Source organism: Antechinus flavipes, chromosome 5 (genome assembly GCF_016432865.1).
Source record: "Antechinus flavipes isolate AdamAnt ecotype Samford, QLD, Australia chromosome 5, AdamAnt_v2, whole genome shotgun sequence".
Classification (NCBI taxonomy): domain Eukaryota; kingdom Metazoa; phylum Chordata; class Mammalia; order Dasyuromorphia; family Dasyuridae; genus Antechinus; species Antechinus flavipes.
In genome coordinates, this window is record NC_067402.1 from 211,863,422 (window position 1) to 211,885,169 (window position 21,748).

Genomic DNA, 21,748 nt, shown 5'->3' on the forward strand with positions numbered 1-21,748 from the left:
GTGGTGTGTTTCATACTCTGTCCTCTAGGCTTCTGACTTATTATTGGATTGATTAGAGCTTTAAAGACTTTCAAAAATTTTTTCTATTATCTTGTCATTGTATACATTTTTTCTAGTTCTGCTTATTTCACTTTGTATCAGTTCATAGAGATCTGGTTTCCTGTGAAAATATACATTTCATCATTTTTATGGCATTATGAAATAATGAATCATTTATTGTGATTAATATGTGCAAAGTACCATACTAAGCCCTGGAGATTCAAATAAAAAATAAGACAGCCATTGCTGTCAATAGCATTTTTTTAAAAAAATAAAACTAATTAAATTTTATATTAAAGGTAAATTATTTTTCCAATTATATGCAGAGATACCTTTCAACATTCATTTTTGGCAAGATTTTTCTTCCTCCTTCCCTTACCATTCCCTCCTTAAGAAAGTAAGTAATCTGATCTAGATTATACACACACACACACACACACACACACACACATATGTATATATCTATGTATATAAAACAATCATTTAAATATATTTTTCATATGATTCATATTGGGAAAAAATCAGAACAAAAAGGAAAAGTCACAAGAAAGTAAAGAATAAAACACAAGGTGAAAATATTGTGTATAATGTTTGAGAAGCTCATTTTTGATAGGTATTACATTAACATTTTAATAATGTCCCTTACACTCATACACCATAATTTATTTTAGCAATTTTCTAACTTCCATTTTTCATACAAAATGAGACTGTTCAGAATAAGGGGGTTATAAAAAGGTGTGTAGATTAATGGGAATGGGATAAAGAGAGAAAGAAAGAGTTGGGAAAGAGGATAAGAGAGATCTAGGGAGAGGGAGTAGGTTGAATAATACTGAGGCAACATAATGGGTAGAAATAAAGCAGCAGGGACAGGGCATAAGAGATATATCCAGACACAATTATGATCAGATGTAGAATTTATTAGAAAAAAACAGGCATAGTATTCATTAATTCCAGATAAAGTTAAAGATAAGATAGATTTAATCAAAAGCCAAAAATAAGAAAACTGTATCATATATCAACCATATTAATCAATATTGTTTTAGACTATTTAAAACAACTACACAGTATAAGATTGGAGTATTGCTATGGAATAGAAAATGATTTAGATTTAGAGAAATATAGAAAGAGTTGGACTTATGAAGGGGAATGTTATCCATATACAGACAAACATTGGACAAAGATATATAGCTTCCTTATATAGATGTATATTAATACATATGTATATATATGAGTATGATTATAGATATCTATGTATCTATATGGATATGTATGTATATCCATGTTTAATTGCAGTCTTCTTTGGGAAGGCAGGGTGGGAAGGAAAAAGGAAAAAAAAAATGCACAGCAGGAAAAAAAAAAGAAAAGCTACAAGGAAGCAAAAAAAAAAGATAGATTGTTCTGAACACAATGTGTATTATTTATCATCTATGCTTTCTTAGAATGGAAATTCAAAAATATTTTGAATCTTCGCTTATGTTCTGCTGTGCACATGGCAATATTTTTTCTTTTTGCATTTTAAGAATAAATTTTAAATAATTAAAATTTTTAAATAGGTCTGTTTTTTTCTTTTTATTTTTTTAAAATCTCTTTAGGATATTGACTTGGTAATGATATAGCCAGATTAAAGAGTATGCATTTACTGACTTTTGTGAGCAGAGTTCCATATTGCTTTCCAAAAAGACTGGGATAAATCACAATTTTGACACTAGCATACTAGTGTGTCTGTTTTCTTTTCTTTTTCTTTGGCCTAACATTTTATTTTTCCTTTTTTGTCATTGTTAAACATTTGATGGATGAGAGGTAGAATCTTTGCATTTCTCTATTACTGATCCTGAGCATTTTTATATGGTTGCTGATAATTTGAATTTCTTCCTTTGAAAACTACCTGTTCATATTCTTAAACCACTTATCAATTGGGGAATGGCTCTAGTTTCATTCATCTGAATCTCAAACAGCTTTTTGAATGAGCACAAAAATCAGGTAACCTCATTTATAATGAAATACCATGAAGATTTTTCTTCATAAATCTACAAGTCAAAATAAAATTTTGCCTTCACATGAAATTTAGTAATTATCACCATATTATCCCTATTATGAAAAAAACAAACCAAAACCTAAACAAAACAATAAATTCATCATTAATTATTAATGTTAAAAGAAGCACCATGGAGTAGTGGAAGAAGAGTCAGTTTCAAAGGCAGAAAGACTTGGGTTTAAGTCTCAATTCTGATACATTTTGGTTGTTTGTTTCTGGGCAGATTCTTAATTTCTCTATGTTCTGGGCAGCTGTATGACTTTAAGTGGTAGAGAAGATGTGAGCTTCCATTGGTAAAGGAATTTTTCTCACTCAGTAGTTGCCTTTACTCTGAAATTATAGGTCTAGTTCCTCTCTCCTAATCATTAAGCTTTTATTAAATATAATTGTGTTTTATTAATCTCCTATGTGATTATATATTGCAATCTATTTGGTGAAGCTGAACACATACAAAATAAAGGGTGGCATGGTGAACAAAGGAGAGAGAAAAATAATAAGTGCTAGAAAAGAGAGAGCCCATTAAGATGTGGCATAGACTATCTGACCAATATGTTTACCATATATTTCAGTAAAAATCTAGTTTATGGAGTATTGACATATATACCCCCTTTTCAAGAGAAATGTGCTAAAATTACTATTGCTAATTTATTGTTAAATAAATCTAGTATAAATGAATAAAAGTATAAATAAAAGTATATGTAAAAGTATAAAGTATAAAAAAGTATATAGTATAAATAAATCTAGTATAAATCTAGTTTATTGTTGAAATCTATTCCAAGTAAGTTTTTTTTAATGCTATCTATACGACCATAAGTTACTTTTCCTAGATTCAGTATTGTCTGGAAAGCAGATCGTTAACTCCAGATTTGGCTTCTTATTTGAGTTTGAACCTTTGCAGTATTACTTCTTAAAATATGTTGTATGCAGAGCAACAATTAGTTCTATATCCCAAAGAGATCATAAAAGAGGGAAAAGGACCCACATGTGCAAAAATATTTGCAATAGCTCTATCTATAGTGACAAAAAATTGGAAAATGAGTGGATGCCCATCAATTGATGAATAGATGAATAAGTTGTAATATATAAAAATAATGGAATGTTATTGTTTTTATAAGAAATGATGGATAGGCTGATTTCATAAAAGTCTGGAAAGATTTACACAGAATCAGTTTGTGTAAATTTATACGAACTGATTCTGTATGAAGGGAGGAGGATACTGTACACAATAACAGTAAAATTGTGTGATGGTCAACTATGATAGACTTAGCTGTTCTCAGCAATTCAGTGATCCAAGGCAATTACAATAACCTTTGGATGGAAAATATCATCCATATCCAGAAAGAGAACTATGTTGACTTAATGAAGATCAAAGCATACTATTTTCACATTCTTTTCTTCTTTTTTCACTTTGTGTTTTTTTTTCCTTTTTATTTAGATATATCTTCTACTCATATAGAAATATGTAAAAATGAATATACATATATAATTTTAATTTAAAAAAATATGCTGTATGTTATCACCTGGATTCCTTGTGTTTTCCTTGATTGAAATCTAGAGAGTGAAAGGCAATAATAAGGTCAATAAGTTTTAGATAGAGGCATTTAGCAAATGGCAAAAATGTCAATGATTTAGTCTAATTCCCTTCCAAGATATAAAAGAGGAGACTGATTCACAATGCATTTTAAAGAATAGACTTAGGCAATTGAACTTCCATCATTACTGTGGGGTGTTATTCCACAATCTAATAAATCTTACAGTTGGAAAATATTCTTAAGATGACATAGATAACCATTTGGTTATTGCTGTGCGTTTTTAGCATATCCTATAAAAATCACATCTGCTTTCTAGCTAAGGAAACTAGAAGAGCCATAGAACCTATTGTTTACAGTGAAATGTTGGAGTATGCAAACTTAGTCTAGGAAAAGGAAAGGAAAGAGTTAATCTCATACATTTTCCATTAAGATGGCTATAAAGTGAATGGCATTATGCAAAAATTTTATATTCATAGAACAATTTTGATTCAGAAATGGAAGTCCCAGAAATTTGGGCCCTTTAAGAATCTATAATATCAATGAATGAATAAATTGAAAGTTAAAGGAATTGAAATCTCATTGTAAGAGACAATAAAATATAAACAATGTATTACAGAGGTTTAATATAGGGTATGGTTCACAGCAGCTGGATGATTGCTGCTTGGATTGTTAATCAGTCAAATGCTCAGGTGGTTAACCTATTACCCAAGTACCATATTAATATAGTATTGACAATATTCTGCTATTTCTACTAAATCTAATTTATTATGATAACCATAGTTATATCGCACACCAAACACATATGTACAAATAGTGTAATTTGCAATATTTTTCCATGTAGAAATACATAAAATTGTGTCCTTGTTAATGTTTTCACAGTAAATTCCCTTCAGATGGAGGTAGTTCAGGAATTCCATGAAAAGCTATATGAATTTTCTGACAATAACATTCTTGAGGGAAATCTGAACTTGTAAGGAGGGGAGAGAGAGAGAGAGAGAGAGAGAGAGAGAGAGAGAGAGAGAGAGAGAGAGAGAAAGAGAGAGAGAGAGAGGAGAGAGAAAGAGAGAGAGGAGAGAGAGAGAAGAGAGAGGAGAGAGGGGAGAAGAGAGAGGAGAGAGAAGAGAGGGAAGGCAAGGAGAGAGAGAGACAGAGAAAGGGAAATGCTTTGTATTTGTACATCAGGACATTAGTCTAGGGAAATGCAATATTACCAAAGGCTTCCTATCTTCCTGATCTCTTACTCTGGTAAAGGTAATAAGAAATAAGTACTGAAGAAAAGAAAGTACTCAATCTTTTAAGTTAATGGTTCTTAAATATTTTTATTCAGGGTTCCATATTATTCTGTGTTATGAAGAACTGGGAAACTAGGGAAGAATTGAGCAAGCAACTGGGCATATAACTCTTAAATTCAATCCAGGTCACTGTCACATCTGTGGGACATCCTTTTAGCTACTGTTTTAGGTATTGCATTGATTGTGTGATTGTGTTTTCACTCTAAGGTTATGATTCCTCACTGAAGATAAAATTTATTAAGAAGGGGAGTGACAGAGTCAGACCTGCATTTTAGGCAGCTGTGTGGAGGCCAGTCTGACGAGGTGAGAAACTTGAAGCAGGAAGACCAATTAGGAGGCTGCATCAATGGTTCAGGTGAGAGATCATTAGGATGTGAACTTGGGTAGTCATTATTTAAATAAAGGAAAGAGGATGGATGCAAGAAAATTGAAGGTAGAAATGACATGGTATGCCAATTGATTGAATCAGTGGAGTAAGGCAGAGTCAGGAGTAAAGGATATTGCTAATATTTCTCTAAGTAACCAGAAGAATAGTAGCGCCCTCAACAGAAATAGGGAAGCTAAGAAGAGTGATGTTTGCATGTGCGTGTATGTGATAATGAGTTAAGCTTTGTACATATTACATTTGAGATGCCCATGGGACATTTATTGTGAAATGTCTAGTAAGTAGATTGGACAGATATAGCAGGGAGATCAAGAAGGATGGGGATTGATATTTTACCTTTGGAGAGAGCAATTCTAGTCAAATAATGACAACTGAAGTCAAACTGCAAAGTGTTGGCTAGAACCTAAAAGGGAGAAAGAGGAACTGTATTTTTTTCTTTCAGATTGTTGCTATATATATTTTATTTTTGGATGCTAAGAGAAGGCTGAGACTTAAATGAAAGGTTGGGATTATCTGTAAATATCAAGTATTCTCATTTTCTCTTTTACCAGTGATAATTCAAAAAAAGGATGCATATTCAATAGGACTTGATTTCAATGGAAGGGCTTTAGTACATTTCATATTTAATTTAGTTAACTTTGACTCTTATGGATGGCATGCGAATTGTCTATTACAGATGGCACCCTATGATATCTTATTTTCTCCTTCAAATCATAATCATAGTGAATTTTCTTTATCTGACTTGGAGATAAAAACAGATTTGTACATTGTAGAACATATTTTAAAAATCAACAAACAAGCTTAGCAGAATTGCTTGTGGAGGGTTTGAGAAGTGATTTCATGAAGCAGAAAGCGATCCTGAGCTAAATAGTCTCAGGCTTAATTCGGATTGACAAAGCAGTCTGGCTTTTTCAAAGCATTTGCATGGTGGTTGCTAGTGCAGCGGCATCAACAGAGTAAGTTAAAAAGACTGGAGTGCTATTAAATGCACAATCTTGTAGCATCCTCCTAATGATCCTCAAGAGAAGCAAAGCAGTGATAATCAGGCTTGGTAAAATAATATAGATGAAATAGGCTAGAGAGCACAAGATCTCAGAATAAGGATAACCTGAGTTCAAGTCCTTTTGGGGGCAGTTGTGTTCTAGGGCAAGTAAGGTCACCCACCACTGTCCTGGGCAAATATTTAAGATTGGCTTAATCGCAGGAGGGAGACAGTGAATTTCTTTAGCATTTAACACCCTAAACTGATGAAGTTGCAGATCTATTAAAAAAATGGTTTTGACGCAAAAACCAATAGACATAATATATTTATGTTGGTAAATGTTTAATAACCCAGTTTAGAAAAAAGAAATGTATGCAGGACACACTTTTAAGTTTAATCAACATTATTAACATTTTCTCCATCACTTTCTTCAAGGCTCAACAATTAACAAAATAATAAATTTCTCCCAATATCTCAGTTGTAACTGCTCAGACAGATATTTAACAATCAGCTCCACCAAGCTATCGGAGCTTGGCCCAATTAACTCACTAAAAAAAATAAGAAGCCTTCCCTTGGAGATTATTTCCTATTTACCCTCAATACATGTTATCTACTCTTTTCCCCTTATATCTGGGTGGGGAAACTCTTTTCTGCCAAAATCCATTTGGATATGTATAGCATTATTCACACAAAACTTAGCAATTTAAAGAATTCAAATAGGGTGAGTTTGTTCTACCTAGCTTTCAGTTATCACTGCCTATGGTTGATTATGTAAATCCCAGAGATTCCCTATATTGTAGGGACTGTCTTTTGGTTTTCTTTGAATCCCCAGCGATTAGCAGTGTTGGAACATTTTGTTATTTAATCGTTTCAGATGTGTACAACTCTTAGCGATCTCATTTGGATACATAGCTGGGTTTCTTTTGCTTTGTTTTCTTGGAGGCAATTGGGGTTTTAAGTAACTTGCCCAGATTCACACATTCAGTAAATGTCCGAAGCCAAATTTGAACTCAGGAACATGGGTCTTCCTGACTTCACTGAGCCATTTAACTAGCCCCAAGCAAATGGGCCAAGAAATAGTTTGAACACATAAATAATGGAATTTGCACTTTTGTTGACCATTTTTCCATTTTGTTTCTATATCTGAATATTTTTTATATTAACGGATGCTGCTAAGTAGAGAAACTTTAATTTTTAAAAAAGGCTTGGGCTTCTGATAGCTACATATTTGATAACCTTTATACTTATTACAAGGTTTTAAATTACTTCTGATCTGAATTTCTTTTGTTTTAGTCATTCTGCCAAAAGTGCAATTTTAATGTAAAATTAAAATTCTCATCATAAATTGGGCATAACAATGTTACCTATCTCACAGGGTTGTTGGGAAGATTGAATGAGTCAATATGTAAAGTGCTTTGCAAATTCTAAAATTTATGTAAATGTTGGTCTTAATACAAATGCTATAATTAATGGAATGGATGAGGCATTTCAAAAACATTTATTACATATGTGCTATATGCAAGGCAACACAGCATGTGCTAGGTCTGTGCTTCCACTGGAACTCTAAAGTACACAAACTTCCTCTACTGTTGAATATAGCAGGACATTCTTTTCAGTTTATGGTCTTAGTTAGAAAGCAATGAGAGTTAGAAAGCAATTAAGTGAGTGATTAAAGTCACATATCTGGTATATACCAGATACTGAATTGAACCCTGGTTTTTATGCAGTTTTCTATTTGGTTTGCCTGATACCTCTGTATGGATTGGGAATTTTGTTGTTGTTATTCTGTCATTCAATTATGTCTAACTCTTTGTAACCTTATGGATCAGAGGACATCAGGCTCTTCTACCCCCCCCCCCATTATTTACCAGTCTGTCCATGACAGTATTTATCCATCCCATTCTCTGCCATCACCTTCTATTTTATCTTCAATTTTTCTCAACATCTTTTCCAATGAGTCCTGTCTTCTCATTATGTGACTAAAGTATTTAAGCTTCAGCTTCAGCATTTGACCTACCAGTGAGTAGTCAGAATTAATTTTTTAAAGTATTGACTAGTTTGATGTCCTTGTTGTCCAAGGGACTCTCAGATTTCCTCTCCAGCACCACAATTGAAAAGTGTTGCTTCTGTGGCCCTCAGTTTTCCTTATAGTCCAACTCTCACAGTCATACATTGCTACTAGAAAACCACTATCTTTGATTGTAAAAGTTTTTTTTTTAAGTTATGCTGTAAAAATTTGCCAAAGCTTCACTCTTTGCAATATGATATGTTTGCATATCTAGAAAAAATAACTAAAAACTTGAAATAATTGACATCATTAGCAAAGTTGGAGGATATAAAACAAATATATAAATCATCAGCATTCCTATGTGTTTCTAATAAAATCCAGCAGCAGGAGATAGAGAAATTCCATTTAAAATAAATGCAGACATTTTAAAATATTTGGAAGTCTACCTGACAAGAAAAACTATTATGGGCTCGGTCACAAAACATTTTTTGCAGAAATAAAGTCATATCTAAGAAACTGGAAAGATATCAATTGCTCATAGGTAGTTAGAGCCATTATACTAAAGATGACAATTCTACCTAAATTAATTTATTTGTTCAATGCCATATCAAATTACCAAAAAATATTTTATAGAGCTAGAAAAAATAATAACAAAATTCATCTGGAAGAATAAAAAATTAAGAATATCAAGAAAATTAATGAAAAAAAATGCAAAAGAAGATGGCTCATCCAAACCAGAGGCAAAACTATATTATAAAGAGGCAATTTCATACTGGCTAAAAGAGCGGTGGATCAATAGAATAGATTAGACATACAGGACACAGTAGTAAATGACTATAATAATCCAATGTATGATTATCTCAAAGATTGTAGCTTCTGTGATAAACTCACTATTTGACAAAAATTGCTGGGAAAACTGGAAAATAGTATGACTGAAACTAAACATAGACTAACATCTCATACCATTTACTGACATAAGGTCAAAATGCATCATTTAAAAGATATCAATGTGAGGATTTGTTTTGCTTGATTATGAGTATTTGTTGAATTAGTTTTGTTTTTCTTTTTTTCAAAAGGAGGAGGGAGGCAGGAGATAAAAAATGCTTTTTAATATGAAAAATAATTTTAAGAATATAATTTTATGAAGGAAAGAGCACTAGCTCTATGGAGCAGGAAAGGCAGCATGTAGGAGGTGTCATATGAGTTAAGCCTTTAGGAACTAATTTTTAAGAAGTGAGAAGTTAATACATTCCAAACATGGGAAATAGCCTTTGTAAACATTTGGAGAAGGGAGATTCAGTTTGACTGAAATGTAGGATGCATAAGGAGAATTGCTGTGAAATCAGCTAGAAAGGAAAGCAAGAATGAGATGGTATAGAGTCTTAATTTCCAAAAAAGAAGACTTCTTATTTTATCCTGTAAATAGGCAAAGGAGCACTGAAATGAACTTTGTTGAAAAAAAAAAGAAAAGAAAATTGCTTTGAAGTTAATGTGCTTACAAAAAACTTAAGACTTTTTTTTTTAAATATATGTTTCTTTTTTAAAAACATATTTATCCAGAGGTAGTAAAGGTACCTAGGTGCCTCGAATTATGTATTTTGGGTGGGTGGGGGGGAAGAACATAATTATGGTTCTTAAAGGAGGCTCAAGCCTTTTGGCAGTTGAGCTTTAGAAACAACAGAATTTTCTTCTACAATTTTGGCGAGCTCAGAGTTTTTAATTAAACAGAATCCCAGACAAAAAGAAAAAAAATTGTTAGATATTATACAGCAATTGTTTTGCCTAAAAATAGATTAAAAATCGGAAGTGAAAATGAAGTTTATATCTTGATGTTTCCTAAGAAAGAAATTCACAGTAAAAATAATTATTTTTATTAAACTTATTTGCATTTTATTTTTCAATTACATTTTATAGAATTTTGAGTTCCAAAATTTTTCCCTTCCCTTCCTTCCCTTCTCCCTCTCCAAGATGAAAAGCAATCAATAATTTTTTAAAGTGATAATTAGTACATAGTACATAGTATATTCAGTCAACAAAGGGTATAAGATTGTAATAAATTACTAACATTATTTTTTTTGTTGTTGTTAATAGTACTGCCATTTCCTGAAGATTTTCTTTAAAGTCTCAAGACCTTCTCTGATATAGTAAACTTTATCCTATGTTCACTTGGTTCTGAACTCCTAGTGATTTTCTTTTTGTATATCTTGCCCTCATTTTCTACTTATTGCTTTGATCCTCATCCAGATCTTCACTGATAGTCATCTGGTGGCAATAAGCTTCTTCCCAGCATTGCCTATCACTAATTCATTCTTTATGGCATTCAGAGAAATCGATTTTTATGCAAACATGATGTCATATCACTCCATTGTTTGAAATCCTTGAACGACTCAGAATCACAGAATTTTTTAAAATACACATTTCTTTATGAATCATGTTGGGAGAGAAAAATCAAAATAAAAGAGAAAAACCAGAAGAGGAAAAAAAAAACAGAAGGAAAAGAAAAAAAACAAGTAAACATAGCATGTGTTGAGTTACATTCAGTCTCCACAGAATCACAGAACTTTAAAAGCAAAGCCTTTAGATATTGATTTTTAAGAAGTGAGAAGCCAGCACATTCCAAACACTGGAAATAGCCTTTGCAAAGACTTGGAGGAGGGAGATTCAGTTTGACTGAAATGTAGGGCTGGAGATAAGGTAATATCTGTATATGTGGATGAGGGCTAGAACATAAGTGAAAAGAAAAGAAAATTTTGGGCAAAAAGAAAGCAAAAACCAAATGGTATAGAGGAATCCTCACTGTAAGATACCTGTCAGGTACTCATGCAGCTTCTTGCAGTCTCTTCTTGAAGACTTGAAATAAAAGGGGACTCATCATCTCTCAAGATAGCTCATCCCATTTTTAAAATCCATAATCCAGAGCACTGGACCTGGAGACAAGAAGATTTGAGTTCAAATCTAATTCAGATAAATCCTGTGTGACCCTAGGCAAATCACATAATCACTTGCTTCAATTTTCTCATCTGTAAAATGAGCCGGAGAAGAAAATGCATACCACTCCAGTATCTTTTCCAAGAATACTTCAAATAAGATCACAAAGGATTAGATTGGATTGAAATGACTGAACAACAACAACAATAAAGAATCCATCTCCTAGAGTTGTTGTGAAGCTCAAATAATTGTAAAGCTCTTAGCAGAGTCCTGGCCCATAATTAGTGCTATAGAGGTGCCAGTTGTTATTGTTATATTTACCTCTATGCCATTTCTAGCCATTGTTTCTCATTCTGTGCTACATGGACAAATTCATTCTCTTTTAGATTATAAACCTTTGAGTCATTGAATAAAGCTTCCACATTGCCCCAAATTGTCTCTGTTCCAGACTAAACCTGAGTCCCTTCAACTGATCTTCCTGACATATACTAATTATCCTTCTCCCTCTTAGTTAGATCTAAGAAAAAACCTCCTCTGTATCTGGGCAATCACCTATGTCTTGCCACTGGACTCTGATGACTCTGGAGGAGAGAGGAAGGCTGATGACAAAGCATTGCTCTGCCTCACTTAAATCCAATTCATTTGCAAGATAAACATTACCCTCCTGATGTTATTGGTCCTCTTCAAGAATAAATGGTGAATGACGATAAAATGATCCTGTTTCCTCTCCAGTTTGTCAATATTCTCCTCAAACTATAACACTTAGAATGAAATGTAAAAAAAAAATCACTTCTTAATTTCTGGAAACTGTCTTAATATGTGCCAAGCTTGTATTAACTTTTTCTGGGGGGGTCTCATAGCACACCAACTCAGATCTTAAATCATAAAAATTCCCCCATAACTATGTTCCCAGCATTCTATAGTTGTGAAGCTGATGTTTAAACTTAATTTTAAGATTTTAGATTTGTCCATATCTTTCAAAGTTGTTTTAACTTCAGATTTAATGAGCATGCCATTTAAAACATTATTAAAGCAATTGATATAAACTTAAAAAGAACAGGGTAATATCATACATCTTCTGGGATACTTCAACAGACTTGCTATAAAGTTGTCATTGAACCATTAATGACTTCTTTTTGAATCCGGCCATTCAGCCAGTTTCAAATTCACTTAACTGAATATCAACTGGTCCAGAGTTATCAAATATACTCTCAAGTCTGATCTGAACTAGATTAAAATCTAATTGGGAAATATTTAACAAAACAAATGCTAATATAATAAAAAAAGATAATGTTAATATGTGGTTTTCTAAACCAACATGCATTCTGCTTGGATTATTTCTATTTCCATTTGAAGTTGGCACTAGTCCATTTTTCTCCATCTTTTCCACAAAAATAAAAAGAGACTTAATCAAGTGCTTAATAGGTGTTCTCTCAATGAATAAAAAGCATGTGTGCATCTCTATCATATCATTCGTTGGGGAACAAGGAATCTAATTTTCTCTTTAGCACATTTAGCTTTTACTCTTCATGAAGAGCCTCAAATTATTTTGTTTGTTTGTTTTCTGTTCCAGTTATAGAGATTTTCTTATCATTCCTTTCCTCTTCTGTGTTATATTTTCCATAATCTACCACCTCCCAACAAGGGTCAATTTTTCCTTCTTCTGCCTCAGAATTCCCTTTTCCCCTATTGAAGCCCCGGTTCTATTACATTTTCTCTCAAAGCCTGGAGTATTGTCAAGTTTCTCTAAGATTCTTTTATGTCTATATTGAGCATGTACTGAGACAGGAAAAGGCATATGTGATCTTTCTTTTTTAAGGCTAATGGAGTAATAATAGCAAGATAAATCCTATCTCACATTTCTATATAGCACCTTAAAATTCCACGATCATTTTTCTCTCAGCCTTGTGAGATTGGGAGGGTAAATATATTCCTCATCTTGAAGATCAGGGAACCAAGACACAGGGAGATTAAGTAATTTGTTTATCAGATCTGAGCCAAAAGGGTCTACCCAAAGCCTTTTGGGCCAAATTTTGTACTTTTGGCTTGAAGTCAGGAAAATAAAAGTCAAGTTTGGTCTTAGACATTTGTCAACTGCATGAACTTGACCAAATCACTTACCCTCTTTTTACTTCAGTTTCCTCAACTGTAAAATGAGAATGTAGTACCTACTTCCTAGAGTTGTGAGGATCCAATGAGATAATATTTATAAAGTACTTAGTATATAATGCTTAATCCCTTATCCCTTCCTATGTCAGGCTTCCTCGATTCATCAATTTAATATTTTCATTTTGTAGTTTCTAACTGAAAAATGAATTTGACTGAGTGGATAAAGTTACAATTTGTTAAGCTATTTTGCCTTCTTTTGCCAAACAATTCAAACAATCATGTTTTTTTCCTTTAAATATCTGGATCAAAATTTTGCTTAGTGTACTCATGATTTCTAGGGGAAAAGGTTCAGAATATGTTGTTACAATAAAGATCTTTCTGCTTTTGGAGGTAGCATATTTGTGGTGTGATAATTCAGATGGGGAAGCAATGTAAAGAATTCATACATCAAAGAGAGAAGCTATTTGACAGTCAAAAAGTAACCTTAGAACATGGAGAAGGGATCGGAACTAGTTTAGACCAGAGGAATCAAACATATGCTCTTTGCTGCCAGAACTAGTTTAAACATAATTTGGAAATATTTAACAAAATAAATAAAACACAATAAAACAGGTAACATTACACTTTAAAACTAAATCAGTCCCATAGATATCCTCATATTAAGATTATTGACCCCTGTTCTCTCAAGTTTGTTACCTGCTTTAGGCTTTAGGCTAAAACTGAACCAGATCAGAAATTCACCACGTTTGCTTGAATGACCAGTAGACTACTCATAGCCTACCCTATGGTTTGGGGATGAGCAAGGAACACAGATGAAAAAAATGCAGGTGAGGGACAAAGGCAGACTGATATGAGAGGAAAGATAATTTACTCAGAAGCCCCCAACTTCAGGTACCTCAAAGCTCCAGGAGGGATACTACAGTGGAGCAAACACTGGCTCTGAAGCCAAGAGATCCGTGTTCAAATCCTGACTCTGATGCTTATTACCTTATTAACACTGGGCATCTTAATTATGCTTTCTAGTGTTGGAATCTTTACAAACTGTTAACTCATTAGAGTTGATAGATTAACGTTTGCATTTTACCAGCTGGCTGCATTTTGGGTGATTATTACTTTTAACTGATACTAAAGCTGCCTCCAGAAAACCTCCCCAAGAAACCTGCTCTCTCCTAGAGAGAACTATTATATTTTAAAGAAGAAAAGGAACACCACATTCTGGTATTCAGATCCTCATCTGTAAATTGAAAAGTCTGGACTACATAGATGGACAGTTCTAAACATGGAATCCATATTGCACTATAAAGATCCTTGCTATTGACTCCTCAGTGGAATGGGTCTTCTCATGATTGTGTTGTTCTATAGTTTCACCTCTTAAATTATTTAAGGTGAGGTGGCAAATTGATGGAAGAATAATTGGGCCCCATCCTTTCTTCTCCAAGATAAATAACGACCTATCTGCTCCCTATTTTCTGCTGTTCCCTTTCACTTAATTAATTCCATATTTTTTGTTCAAAGTCCAGGCTCTCTTCAGATGATATAGTTCCTAAGTTTAATTTCTAAGAATCAGATGCTTATCCATCTCTTTTCTTCCCCTGAAATAACTGAGAAAACAATAGGTATGCTCCACATATTGTTCAGTACAGCTACAGGTTATTATTTTTGTAGAAAGGAAGTTGTGCCTTTCCAGCTTCTGAAGGCATTTCATTTTTGAAATACATTTTATTCCATGGAGAGAATAAAAGCACCAATTGTCCCTAAAATTATGTACCATTGGCAAATGACAAATTAATGAGGAAAGGCAATTTTCAAAAGCACAATAGATTTATTCAAAGATAATTCAAATGAGTAAGTAAGCATTGGAACTTGTGAATGAATTAAACATACTTGTTTGGACCAAAACATTGTTGGGGTAACTTCAGATTGTACCAGATTTATTTAGATAATAAGCAAAACAGATCCTTAGAAGCCAAAAGTTAAATAAGACATAGAGGATGACTTCTTGCCTCATGAGGCTCTTTTGGGAAATTTTTCGCTTTTAATTTCCTTGGTTTATTACTAGAGAAAGATTTTTAATTCTTCAGGCAAATCCAAAGTCAAATTAGGAACTAAAAGTGTTAGGTGCTATTGGAGGTTTTAAATGCAAAAATGTGAAAACATTTGCCTGAATCTAACCATGTGAAATCTAACAAGCAGAAATATATTGCATTCTGCTACAAACTCCCTCAAGTTTAAGATGGGAGAGCCATGATTAGATAGCAGGTTACTTCAAAAAAAGTATGGGAGTTAAATAGAATTCAAGTTCAGTTTGAGACAACAGCATGGTATTCCAGACATAGCAGCCAGAGTAGCTCTGAGTTTCATTAAGAAAGATAGAGCTTCAAGGAATAAATTGAGAGTTCCGTTGTATTGTGTCCTAGTCAACCTACATCTGGAATATCACATTTCATTCCTAGAGCATAATGTGTGAAAGATATCAATAAAATAAAGAATATCCAGAGAAAAACAATTAGGTTGATGAAGCACTATGTGATAAGAGGATTAGTTGAAGGAATTGAGGTTATTTATCTGAAATAAAATCTTTAAGTCTTTAATTTAAGGACTCTCTTTTGGGAAAAGGATTAAATTTATTGTGTTTGGCTCCTGAGGGCAGAAACCAGTAGCAATTGGGTGGGATTTGTAGATTTAAACATAAGCTTGAATCCAGGAAAATTCCAGTAATTATAGCTGTTTCAAAAGGGAATGGACTGGCACAAGAAAGAGCTGAATCCTACTGGAAGTCTTCAAGCAGAAGCAGGATGAAAACTTGTTCAAGCATATTACAGTGAAAATTAGTTTTTGGGTATAGTTTGGACTGGGTGGTTATTGAGATCTCTTTGAAGTCTAAAATTCTGTGATTCTGTAAAAATGGTTGTGATAGTGTCATGTTCTTATGCGGTTTCCTTTTTTTTTTTTTTTTTTTCTTCCCAGGATGAATAAGAGATACTTACAGAAAGCAACAAAAGGAAAGCTGTTAATAATAATATTTATTCTAACCTTGTGGGGTAAACTAGCATCTGGCGCAAACCACCATAAAGGTAAGAAATATGAGCTCCTTTTTTTCAGCACCTTGTTGACGTTGGTGCTGCTTAAACAAAAGCATGGCTCTGTCTTGGGTAGTTTTTGTGATTTTCCTGGGTGCAAATTTCTCTTGAGAGTGCTCTACAAATAAAGATTCAGAGAGAGTGATTTCTAATGTGGTGCGTTATGGAAGGAAATGGTTATTTAATGTTTCCCAGATTGGTGCCATATCAGTTTAGCATGCTGATTCAATCCATAGAAAATTGCAACTCTGACTATTTCACTGCTATTTTCTTTTCTGGATGGGGCAGTTGAAAAGTTAAGTTGACATGTAATAAAGATGTATTAAGAAGCACATGAGTGCTCTAGAGAAGTTCTTGACTGCAATAGATATCATAAAGGAACCATCTTTAATAACATCCATTTTGCTATGGCATGCAAATGAGTTGCCTGTCAAAGCTAAGTTTTTGTGGGTCCTGAATGTCATTGCTACCTTAATTCTCGGTTTCTGAAGTGTCTGTGTCTACTTCCATTGAGACACTAGCCATAATATACTTAATATGCTGCTGCTGGTTTTGCCTTCCCAAGCCAAGCAGAAAGAGTTTCTGATATATAGATTCACATTAAACCTGAAAGGTTTTGGTAGCTAGAAGGCTTCTCTTTGCTTTTTCATTTCTGACTAGTAAGATTAATATAATGAATTAAAATGGGACTATTTTTGACTTATTCCTTCCACAATCAAGTAGTAATGTAAGAAGTCAATTTCCTGAAATTTAAGTATTATTTTCCATTATCCACAAGAGTCCCGCTTGCCTAATTAGAAAATCTGATATCATTTTACCTCTCCTCATATTTCACCCCTATAAATATACCTATTGTCACCTCTAGGGAGTTTTCTAAACCAATAATATCCCAGACTCATAAGCCTATTATGTCACTTTTTGGCTCTTGGTGAAGTCATTATGATAGTTTTACTTTAAGATTTTTTTTTTTTTTTTTTTTTTTAGGATAGAAAGTAAGAATTAAAAAAAAAATTTTTCTAATTAACAGTAATTTATTTTCCCTTCTCACTCCTCTCCAATTGAATAATAATAATAAAAAAATAAAACCCTCATAACATATGCATAATTAAGTAAAATCAATTCTTTCATTACCCAAGACCAAACATGTATGTCTTATTCTGAATCTTAAACCTTAAGTTAAGCCTCTGTGCTTCTATACTATCAAGTACAGATCAAATACCAAGGCAAAATTTAATTTTGCCTTGATATCAGGAAAAACAACAAAATTCAACTTTCTAACAATTAGAATTGTCCCCAAATGAAAAGTGTTGTCATGAGAAATAGCAGGATGTACCTCACTGAAGATATTTTGGTAAAGTCTGAAGGACCTCTTGTTAGAAATATTTTAGTGAACAATTCTTGTGAGATTTGGCATGGGATAAATTGAAGGAGAGGTTTTTTTTCCAACTGTAGAAGTCTGTGTTTCAGTAAAATATAACCATGGATTATTTGGGAGTAAATTTAAGAAACAAAAAAACCACACTTTTACTTATGCAGGGACATCATTAGATTTGTTAATAAGATCTTTCCAATTTTATGTCAACAGACTTCTATTTGATCTTGAGAGTGGCCATTTTGTCACAACATTGACTCATAATGTGCTGTTCTCTAAAGAGTCAGCACAGCCCATTCCTTGCAGAAGGTACTTTGCCTGACTTGAAAAATTTGTCTAAAGGTTTTTGAATCAAGTTAATCATCTCACCAGGGAAAGTGCTAATATATTTCTGCCTCATTTGGTACCGAAATCAAAGTAATTTTTTGATGCTAATTACTTAAAATTAAAAAAAAAAAACAACCTTTTTTTTTTTTTTTTCTGGTATTACTGCATTTTGGTCAGGCCTAGTTCCTAAAAGCATGATGCACAGTGATCCAAAGGAAAATAATCTCATGGGGAAGTCATTTAGAATTTGGTCAGTTTGTTTTGTTTTTCTGGTTTTGTAACTGTCACAAAAGTTAAGAATTACCTCCTTCTACTTAAAAGTTCCAGATAAACTATGGTGATTTATTTTAATTCTTGTTATACATCTCATTGGATATTAGATTGAAGTCTGCCATTATTGAGTCTAAAAGAACAATCACTAGAGCCTTTTACAATCTAAAATTTAAATGACTAAAATATAAATTATTTTGGGAAATAGAATTGGATTTTACTTCTGTTAGAGTCATTTTTCCTAGGTGCTTCAATACATAATTAATAGAAACCAAACTTCATTTCAAAAGTTCAAATATATGACATTTAACTTAAGAAATGATAATGGAACTATTAATAAGTTTAAAATACATGAGAAGCAACTGGTGGCAAATCATTCTAAATCTCAATTTCCTCACCTACAATGAGGGGACTGGTCAAGATTACTAAGTAATAAAGTCTTTTATAGTTCTGAAGACTATGATATATCCACTGAAAATAATATATTTATTACATATAACTTTGATGCTAATTTAAGAGTTCATTGGCTGTAATCATCTAAGTAAATTTATATGTGGACAAAAAACTAAGTAGAAACTCATTTTCAGGATATATAGTGCAGTCTATAGAATTCTTCCATCAATTTTTATTTTTTTCTTTTAGAGAGTTTGAACTTTTTTCATGGTGTCCAAATACTCCAAAGTAAAATGTATTTTAGGAAAGAATGTAAAAAACCCTTTAATAATCAACATTTTAATATTTTTTCCCAGGTACATTAATTCTTGAGTTTAATTTTTGAGGGAAGAGATTGTTTGATAGCTATCAACTTCCGGCCAGGGAACTCAGCAAGATATTCCCTTTTGGGAGTCATTAGAAAGGATAGTATATATTTGTATCTCTACTTCCTGTCTTCTCATTTCATTTTTCAACCTTTTGCTTTCTGGCTTCCAACATCATCATCCAATTCAAGTTGCTTCTTTCCAAAGTTACTAATGATTTCTTAATTGCTAAATTTGACGGCCCTTCCTCAATATGCAAATCTTATTTTTTTCTGAAGCATTGGAAATTGTTAGGGACTTCCTTCTTCTGGATACACAGTCTGCTCTAGAGCTTTTGTAACATTGGTTCTCCTCTTCTTTGGATGTTTTGAATGTTGCTTTTCAGTTCTCTTTCTTTATCCTACATGTCACATCCTCTAACCAGTAGTATATCTTAAGCTTTCAGACCCAGGGCAGAGCCTTAGTGTGCTCCTATAGATCCTATAGAGGATGTGGATAGCACAGAGGTGAAGTGGTTAACTAAAGAACTGAAATTAGGAAGGGGGAAAAGTCATATCAAAGCAGGAGTGATAATGAGGATGGGAGCATTGGAAGTTACAGTGCGAATGAAGAGTTGGATTAAGAGTGGTAAGGTATATGGAAAACCTAATAATGGGAGGTTTGCTTGGATAAAAGAATTTCAGTAATCTTAAGTGTGGAAGCAGAACACATGTAAATGATAAAAAGCTCAAAACTGCTCACAGCTGAGGTGGGATGAAGGGATAATTAATGGAAACTGAGTAAATTGAGAAATGTAAAAGATAGGATATTTTAGGGACGATCAATATGTATGTTGAAGGTCCCTAGTATAAGGGAGGTGTTAGGGAGAGGAAGCAGGGCTAGGAACTGAGGAAAAAGGGAAAAGGAACTTAGGCAACTGATAGAGAAAAATCTCAGAGGTCTTCAGTAGATAGTGAATTTGGATGGAATGAATCCCAAAGAAGGAAAGGTTGCTCAGTGTTGACATCAGAGAGGGAACCTCTGTGCAGTATAGAGTAAGTAATATTTTGACTGTCCCTCTAAGACCAATGTATTGTTATATATGGCTAGAGAGTTATAAGACTTAGCAGATAAGATTATAAGAGGGAAATGTTATCTGGAGAGCACAAGGTCTCTGTGAATACCATCAAAAGGAAGAAACAAAAAAAAAGAAGAAGTGTAAAATGAAGAAAAGTTTGTTAATTATAACATGAATTTCCTGAGGTTCCAGAGGAAAAAGTGAGAAGATCTGGAGCCAGACTTAGGAAGAGAATGAAGAAAGTCTGCAGGTAGAAGGATAATTAGTTCTTCTTTTCCTGTGACCAACAGTGGATGGGGTTTGAATTGTTATCTGAAGCAAAATTTCTAGTAACTTTTTTCCCCCAGTTACTCTATTAAAACTCTTATGAGATGAAGATAAAATTATTAGTTTTATCTTACAGAGAAGGAAAAAAGGAAGTAAAATTTTATTTTTTTTTAGAGATAAAAGAAGGTTCACCTTTACACTTTTAATATTTACTATGCACTCATAATGTGCTTGATTGGAGTTGTAAATGCAAATATTTTTAGTCTGTTGACTGATATTGTAAGGCATTTGATATATTTACTCCATGAAATATATCACACCTTCAAACAACCACTCCAAGATGTATTGATGTCTTTCTGAGGTTAGTATGAACACCTCCTTTTAAAGTTTTCTCTTTTCCCACCACTTCAAATCCCTCTGGCACTTGATAGATGATATAAGAACAATGTAGAGGGAAGAAGTTTCATGGGACTTAAAAGCAATAGGGTGATGCCAGATTCCAGCAAGAATAAAAAGAAGCTTTCTAGCCAAAAGAAGAAGAAGAGAAATTCAAATTAAGTGAAAATAAGACATCTTAGCAGATTAGAGTCAGGAAAAAATTCACATAAATTTTTGGAACTATGCAGTATGTTTATAGGGAAAAAATGTTGAGAATGTAATAAGGAAGGATGGAATAAAATAGATTTTGACAAAGTTTGCAAGCTTAAGCATCAGAAAATAAAAGAAAAATAAGATAAAATAATTGACCCCCTAATTAGAGTAATAGAATACAATAGTAAAATAGTTGGTTCAGTAGAATGGGGAATTAGTAACTAATTATTAAGCTCATGAACTAATTTAATTTTAGAACTAGGTAAAAGAAGTTGTGACTTAACAGGGTTTCATGGATAGTAAGTGACAGAGTCAGAATTAGAACTCAGATCATCCAACTCTTGATAGCTAGCTGACCAAGGGGATAGATAATAGATTCAAGAAAAAATTCAAACTAAAAGAATCCCTTGTATATTGAAAGTTGATATAATTTTGATAACAATACTATTTTTTACTTGAAAGAAAATCATTATAAGATACAATTTATTCCTCATTTCCTCATTCCCTAATACAATCTCTCTCTAGAAATGATAGAGGAATTTAAATCAAGGCTAACATATTTCTTTTCCACTCTTCAAAGTGAAGAGTTATTAAGTATCAGAATTCTTTCCTGGGGTAGTTGGATTGGTCTTTTTTTGCAAGTTATTTTAGTCAGTGTCAGTCTATTTAAATGAAATGATAAAGAAAGTTCTTAAAAGAATTAGCTTTTCAAGAAG

The 21,748-nt window shown here is 33.0% G+C and overlaps 1 protein-coding gene across 3 annotated transcripts in view; it reads left to right on the forward strand.

Annotated features, from left to right (window-relative positions):
* Nucleotides 1-21,748, forward strand: part of TAFA2 (TAFA chemokine like family member 2) — a 551,182-nt gene that overhangs the window by 415,288 nt on the left and 114,146 nt on the right. For 2 of the 3 annotated variants that reach the window (XR_007947730.1, XM_051962154.1), the window contains exon 3: nt 16,278-16,384. Coding sequence is in view for 2 of the 3 variants with exons in the window: in XM_051962154.1 (XP_051818114.1) it covers nt 16,279-16,384 (106 nt within the window). In the remaining variant the exon portion in view is untranslated. Of the gene's footprint in view, nt 1-5,105; nt 5,254-16,277; nt 16,385-21,748 lie in introns of all 3 variants that reach the window. The other variant, XM_051962156.1, reaches the window with a different exon arrangement.